Source organism: Cupressus sempervirens, chromosome 1 (genome assembly GCF_028749045.1).
Source record: "Cupressus sempervirens isolate cs-2001-9-10 chromosome 1, ASM2874904v1, whole genome shotgun sequence".
Classification (NCBI taxonomy): domain Eukaryota; kingdom Viridiplantae; phylum Streptophyta; class Pinopsida; order Cupressales; family Cupressaceae; genus Cupressus; species Cupressus sempervirens.
In genome coordinates this window covers 28,290,405-28,298,454 of record NC_143118.1, presented here as the reverse complement: position 1 = coordinate 28,298,454, position 8,050 = coordinate 28,290,405, and the positions used below count along the sequence as shown (strand labels likewise).

The window sequence follows — 8,050 nt, the reverse complement described above, 5'->3', positions numbered from 1 at the left end:
ACTCCCTTTTATAGGCAATCTATACAATTTAAACCGTAATTGATCAATCACAGAATACCTTCCAGTTCTGATCTTGGGATCTAGAAGTTAGGCAGGTGCAAAGTTTGTAATGGCAACACTCAGTTTTGATTATGTTCTTTAATTCTTCAAGATGGTAGGATCATGCTCTGCTAATATTTGGTTTGTCTATTCCATAACATTTCCATTCCTAATTTCATTAGATAATTGTTTGCTCATTTTTGCTCCTTTTTTTTTTAATTTACTATATTTTCAGGATGGCGAGATCAGGCTCTGATACTAATTGTAATGACCCCTTTTTAATTCTTTGACCTAGTAATCAAAATTTAATATAGGTTTATGAAGTCATTCAAGTTAAACATGCCTTGGATCCTTATTATTATTCAAAATTGAGGAATTGAGCACTATAATTTAATTAGTTTAATTTATTTAAGAAGTTTCATCCTATAGTGCCAAGCAATCTTCTCTCTCTGGGTATGACTATTTGGAGATGGTAGATTGACGGTGCAAAGGGCACGTGAAACAAGCTACAAGCGGCTCCCTGGAGGATACCGTTAGGTGCTTGAATTTACTCCACCTCTCCCTCCACCCACTCCCTATCTAAAGATGTCATAGCTCAAACGAGAGCAAGCTTCCTGGACTATAGTTGAAGATACATTTAATGGTAAGCCTTAAGATTATTGTAATGTAACGATATCTCATTATTGTTATACACATTGTTGCAATTAAATTTTTTTAACATTGTGTGTGTGTGTGTGTGTATAAAATTATAATTATATATTATTATATGTCTAAATGTTTATATTGAATTGATTTCATCTTATGTAAATTCATGAATCATTTCTATCAACTAAAGTTGATGGAGGAAGAGCTTTTATCTTTGATTGAGCTTTATGATACATATGTTCTCCATCGACAGTATGCGTGGCTCATAATAACTTTATTAATAATGAAATCCATCAGCGAAAATATAAATGTTTACCACAAACTTGGAAACATATTATTGTGGGCAGAATTCAAAAATCGTATCTGATGGAATATGTGTGCAGTGCGGTCAGCTTGAGGTACAGAGATTAGTTATCTCTCGTATGCTGCGCAATCGATTTCTAGAGTGAAGATCTTCAGACACTGAGTGCGGTTTATGATATTATTAGTCTTCCTTCTTTGCCGGGTATTTGATACTATGTTCACTTCGATTTCTCTCACTTTATCGCTTGATTTGTATATGTTGTATTCCACGTCCTCTCCATCTTTCCTGACCTAACCCTAATAAGGGTATTTATGTATCATTTGGTAGTCACGATTGTAAAGTCGTGACTTATATATATGATTTATAGTTTTAACTTTCTTATGTGCATAATGCTTATATTATGTTTATTCAATTAGTGTTATTATATTTATGTAGTAAGCACTTTGTAATCATGTGTAAGTATTAAAATAATAATAATGAGTAGATTAGGGTTTTCTTTAAAAGAATGTTTGTAATAATCAAATTAGATTTATTGAGCATTGATAATATTTATAATAACAAGATTAATATATTGAAAGTTAATATATCTTGAAACAATAATATATTTATAATTGTGAATGTTTATGTGGGACTTGGAGATTATGAATTTAATATTAATAATATTTATTATATCTTGTATGCTATTTGATTGATATAATTGAACAATAGTGCTATATTTATATATATGAATTCTTAGGTCATCCCATAATGAATATTAATTATATTATATCAATAATATAATTATATTGATTATATTTTATTAATAATATAATTATATTACTTATATATTATATTATTAATATAATTTTTTTAAAAAATATTAATATTAATACTAATACATATAATACACAATGTATCTATTTTATGTATTTACATTATTAATCTGAATATTATATTTTATCACTTAATATGATATTTAATATTTAATTGCCATATTAATATACTACACTATTATTAATATTATATTATTATTTATTTATTTAATTATATGGATCTTATCGATGGGGACATCACAATGGCAGAATCCATTCTCCCCCTCAGACACAGAACATCTAACAAGCTTTGACAAAAATGATAGATATAAACCCAAAGCTGTATATAAAATCTTTAACTTGGAGACCCTAGAAAGATATGGAAGAACATAATACCATACGTCACCTACTGATCATCATTAAAAATCGTGATTTTTCTAAGCATCTAGTTCATAATTGCAAGTCCAGATCTATATCGTGATCTTACTTATTAATGTGATTTGTTATGTTATATTACTATACTTTGTTAGAGCTTAAAATGATCCTGAAAATGCTTATACTTATGAAAGGGGAAACAAAACCATATTAATCTTATGGGCTCTAAATAAACCGAAAGATGTATTGTATATAATCCAAATAGTTTTATAAATTGATGACCTTTGTCTAATGTTTTAAATATAAATAAAAGCTAGAGTGAGGGAAATGTCAAAGATGATAATTTGAAGCTTGAGTGATGAAGTCCTCTCCTTCTACACCTTTGTTTGATAGAAGATTTGCTTCTATGTTTCCTTCTCGATAAATGTGTTGTATTCTAGTTTCTTCAAATTTATCAATGATGTTAAGAACATTCTAGGGGGAATTATAGAGAAAGTCATTTTCAACAAATATATATATATTTAAAGTTCACGTGAAAGAAGAGACTTGTAATGATGAACAAAGGGTTAAGTGTATTAAGATAAAAAGAGAAAAGTTTGCTATAGATTTGAAAGCAAAGTTTTATTGGATTCAAATGTTGAAGACTGGATTTTATTATGTTCATTTACTTCTATATATTTCTTCCTCATTAAAAAGATAAAATAATTAGATATACCCAAATTAGCACATCTAAATTTTTGAAGAATGAAACTCTCATGTCATGAGAAATTATTGGATCTTATGCATTTCAAATACATTATAGATATACACTTGTAAAATTGACATTTTTTGTACCTTGTTTTTTATTTATTTACAATCTTCTCATTTTCTAAAAGCAAAATTTATTCTGCAGCCCGTCCACAATAAAAAAATCAAACTTTTCGCGGGCCTTTAGTTTAATATTTCAGGAAAAATTTCCCGCCTTTTTTTGTTCCCAGTTGCAACTAGGAGACACGTGATCGAATTCCATTTGTTTTCGCAGGAGCATAGTTGCAGGGACAATGGCTACAATTTCCGTTCGACAGTCCTCTCTGCATTCATATTTTTCACCACAGCAGAAACAAAGAAAACAAACGGAGGATCCAAAGTCCAATCTTCCCTCTCCAGCAGAAGATCCAAGCACACCCATTGCCGTAGAAATCAAGCGGAAGGGCTCCAACCCTCCGTCCGAGTATCCCATGACGGACTATGAACGCCAGCGAGAAGAAAACATCCGCCAGAAGAACGAATTCCTACAGAAGCTGGGCATCCCTGCGCAGCTCCAATTGCTGCAGAAATTAACCGCCCGGCAACCCAGGTTCAAACCCCCGAAGCCTCCTAAACCCCAAATACCCCTCAGAAGAAGCACACGCAGGTGCCCACAAGTGGTCTCTGAAGCCCCGCCAGATCAGTCTCATGATCTTCCTCCTCTTCCTCAAGACTACGATGATTCTTCCGTTTTCAAGTACATTTGCTCTGCCGCCAATTTGGACTGTACAGGGAAAGGTACTGCATGTGCCCTAGATTCTGGTTCCTGCCTCGTCGGATACCGCCAGGTCGGAAAAATCCTGGCCGACCGTATGCTGACGCGGATCTACAGTGTCGATGTGGCGGCTCTGGACGGGAGCCAGAATGCCCTCGTGGCCGCCGGTGGCCACGGTGGCAGGATATCTGTTTATGGTACTTGCATTTGTTCTGAGGATTGTGGGGAAGAGGACCCCCTGATGACCTGGAAGGGGGGCTCTGGTTGGATTTCTGGAGTGAAGTTTATGAGCCGCCAGGTTTCTTCTGCCTCCGTCCCTTTCCTGCTCTCGAGCTGTAATGATGGGCGGCTTCTTGTGTGGGATGTTGGTAAGGAGCAGCAACCTCAGGTTCAGTTTGCGGCTCCCCCGATTGTGGCCCAGCTCGATAACTTGCACTCGAGTGGTATTTTTGGGATGCACGAGTTCTCTGGCAGGATTGCTACTGTTTCTAGGGATTCCTCCGTGGCTTTTTGCAGCTTTGTGGATTCTGCAATCGTTGCGGAGAGGAGCTTTTCTGGGCATCATCGTGGCCCTTTAAGAGGAATCTGCTTCAGGTATGTGTAATGCGTTCATTAGCTAATGGCTTTGGAAACCTTCTCTTTTTCTTATTAGGTCTCTCCCTGAAAAAGAGAACTCATTGAAATTATCCTGAGGAGATTGATTTTCCACTGGGCACGATGCCCTCTTATAAGCATAATTTAGAATTAGGGAGAATCCCGTCAGAGGTACTTGCTTCGGTTAAGTTGCATGGACTGTGCGCTCATTATGTCCCCTGGATCAGGAATCAAATTCGTTTTTAATTTTGTTTTGGTTGTGTTTAGTTCTTCGGAATGTAAAATCTATTGAAATCCATCCAAGTAAATTATTTTTACATCGTTGATTATATGAGGCATGCCTTTGATTTAAGTGCAGCCCAGAGTAGCATAAATGCTATTAGCAGGCACTTAAGCACATGATTATGAGGATTTTTCTGTCTGTGCGAATTGTGTTCTTGCAACCAGGTGTACTTCGAAGCTCAATTGTTTGCCTGTTGCTAACTGGGTCATTGTAATAAGTGAATAGCAACCAAGGCCTCGACTCTCAATTCAAATGCCATATCGAAATCTTTATATGTTGAATATTCGTCAAACCTGCAAGAACCATTGATTGTCAACAATTGTTTATTAACGTCACTATGAACTATATTGCAAAACCCCAAAATAACCTATCTAAGATTAGGAAGGTTTTTTAAATATTGTTCCTGAGCAAAATACGTAAAGGCTTAAACCCTCGCATCCAATTCCTGATCTAGATGTGCAGTTTTCACGACTCGGGAGGACGCCTTCTATTTTGGTTAGGCATTTTGGAGACTCTCCCTCCTGGACACCCAAGCAACCGGCTTGTTTTTTAACCTTTTTGGGCAGTGAATTCCTTGGATGTGTAAACCAATCAATAATGAAGTGGGAAAGGACATTTCTTGAGCACAGAAAACTGCTAAATATTCAAACCCTGATTTTTTCTTATCATCAAACTTTTGAACTCCATAGAATTAAACAGAGTGCCGATTGTACTGGCTCATCATAGGAAGTATTAGATAGTGAATGTGCGCTCACCCTTATTGACTCAATATGTACAAACTAACAAAATCCCATAGTCGCGAAATTTGGTTCTATTTTTTTTCCCATTTGAGATGCCTTGGCCCAGCACCTAAGCACTAAAGAAAGATTATAAGGAAACTCAATTTCAAGGTATGGCTGATGAGAATTCTTGCAGTACTTTGATTATTCTCGGGTCAGACTTCGAAAGACACATGCAAGGCATTCTGTATCCATTAGAGTCTGATCATCTGTCTTTTGTGTAGAAGTACGCCATGTCAACTGCTAGACCATAGCCAGAAATCACCACTACAACAATATGATACACTACGCATGCCTCCTTGATTGCTCCCATGTCGATGATTTCATTTGTGTTCTGTTTTTGTCAGTAACAACCTTTACGTCAATCATGTTACTGTAATCTGGGTATGCAGTTGCACAATATTTAACTCAGTGAAATCCATTTGCTGCTGTTGGGGGTTTGGAGGACATTCTAACTCGTGAAAGGTGCCTCATCTTTGTGAAAAATCCATCCAGGACTTGCATCCAGCTTTAAAATATGGATGCACAAAATGTCAATTTTGAACCTTGGTCTGTACAAATCCATCAAATCTTAATGGATGAAGATCCGAACTACTACTCGACAACGAGTGATCAACTCACTTAATTCTCCAAATGTTTCAGTGTTGCATTTTTTTGCTTATTTCATTGAGATGTCACCAAATCCATCATGCAAGCAAACCGAGATATGATAAAGAGTCTTGATGCATTCTGTTATTCAGAACAGTAAACCTTATCCAATATACTAATGATCACTGTTATGCCGATGCTGTACTTATGTATGACCAAGCAGAGAAGATAGTGTCCTATGTTGACTCTGGTTTCTAATGTTTAGCAATTATTTTGAACTTAAGGCACCTTTTAGAGACTCTAGCTGAATTGAATTTGACCTAATATTGCCACTGTTTGAATTCTACAGAGATTCTGACATACTGGCCGATTGTGGAGCAGATAATAGAATCTGTGTCCTGGATCGTCGTCTGGAAAACTCTTGCACACTCACCATTGAATCTAATCACACAACTGGTGTGTACGTAGTAGAATGGTGTCCAAATCAAGAATTCTTGATTTTGTCAGCAGGCAAAGACCCTGAACTTCATTTATATGATATCAGAAGCTGCAACGAGCCTCTTCACACGCTTGAGGGACATGTAGATCCAAAATATAACAGATGTTCTCAAATTTATAGACCAGCATTCGTTGCCAATGGGATGGCAGTTGCCACACCAGGGCAGGGATCAAGGCAGATCTCTTTGTACAGCACAAGCAGTGGAAAGGCTCTAAGCAGGGGGTTTATAGGATATGACGCTAACTTGGTTATGTGCGATATTGAAGACAAGACTAGTTCTCAGAGAGTGTGGTTGGCAGGCAAGCAAATCACTCAGTTGTCTCCAGTCTGGCAGGATAGTGCAGGTGTTTGTGATTAATGTTGACAATTTTGTTCTCTCTTGGTATTTTGAAAGGGCTATTACATTTTGAAGCCCGCTTGATCACTGTCAGCTGTTTTACATTGCTAATCTCTCAAAGCTCTGAGATATTGCAGAATTCAAACTCCAGCCATCGATTGAAAAGCACAAGAAATGGACACAATTTTGAGGAGGTTGTTCCATTTTGTATCTGATGCTTTCATATGCCTTGCTTTTGTGGAAAATTCTTTGAGGTCACGTTTCAAATATGTGAAACCAATACTGAACGGCATATATTTTGTAATATTGGATTTTGGAAATGAAACTCGATGTTTCAAAATAGACTGATGTACACATAGTAGTTGTTTATGTCCCAAAGAGTGGGTTATCTGTGCTCCAGTCTTTCATATCATGGATCTCCAGAGGATCCTTTTTACTAACATTTTTTTGGTGACTCTCTCGTGAGTATTTCAATACTCATGTGCATCTATAATATAAAAGCTGTCTTTTATGTTTGTTAGGTTTGCTTTTATTTTTAATTTTTGAAATGATATATTAATGCAGTATATCAATTAATCAAACATTTTTTTAACTCTTTGCAGTCATACGATGGGCTTTATTTTAGAACTGTAGTGCGTCTATGTATGTATTTATATATATTTATAAATAAAATTTTCATTTGTGTCAATTTTGTGAAATATATTATATATATATATTTTATCATTGAAGTGATTTATATTAAGTCTATTAGATTTTCACAATCCATATCAATGTATATGTTCTTTTTGGCATCGATTGTGTGAATATTTTTAGCACCAATGTTTTGGATCACACTACATGATCCATCATCAGAATACAGAAGAGCAAAGGAACATGAAAATGCAAATTGTAGACCAAAGAAGGAATAAAAGAGGAGATAGGAGGCAGACATGGGGGCCAAGGATCATCCTTTCTCTTTTATTCCTTCCTTGGTCTGCAATTTGCATTTTCATGTTCTTTTGCTCTCCTGCATTCTGATGATGGATCATGTAGTATGATCGGAAATGTTGGTGCTAAAAATATTCACACAATCAATCCTAGAAATAACATATACAGTGATTTACGTTAGCAAATAACTTTTTAAATTTCTTTGATCAGTAATAGGCCATTGGCCTTTTCAGTTATAAAAGTAAAATTTATCATATGAATTCATAATCTGCTCACCTCAAGAGAGACCACGGTTTGAATAAAACAACCTACACTTTCATTCGATCATTTCAAGATTTGAAACAAATCCTTGTTTAAGATCCTAATATTTGCAAAAACCACCTTCTAC

The 8,050-nt window shown here is 35.7% G+C and overlaps 1 protein-coding gene across 1 annotated transcript; it reads left to right on the top strand.

The window, feature by feature from the left end:
• The first annotated feature begins 3,093 nt into the window (after window positions 1-3,093).
• Window positions 3,094-7,255, top strand: LOC149576004 (uncharacterized). The gene is made up of 3 exons (XM_089816121.1): window positions 3,094-4,249; window positions 6,249-6,742; window positions 6,873-7,255. The coding sequence occupies exons 1-3, from the start codon at window positions 3,195-3,197 to the stop codon at window positions 6,923-6,925; spliced, it is 1,602 nt and encodes a 533-aa protein (XP_089672247.1). The 5' UTR covers window positions 3,094-3,194; the 3' UTR covers window positions 6,926-7,255.
• The last annotated feature ends 795 nt before the right edge of the window (window positions 7,256-8,050 follow it).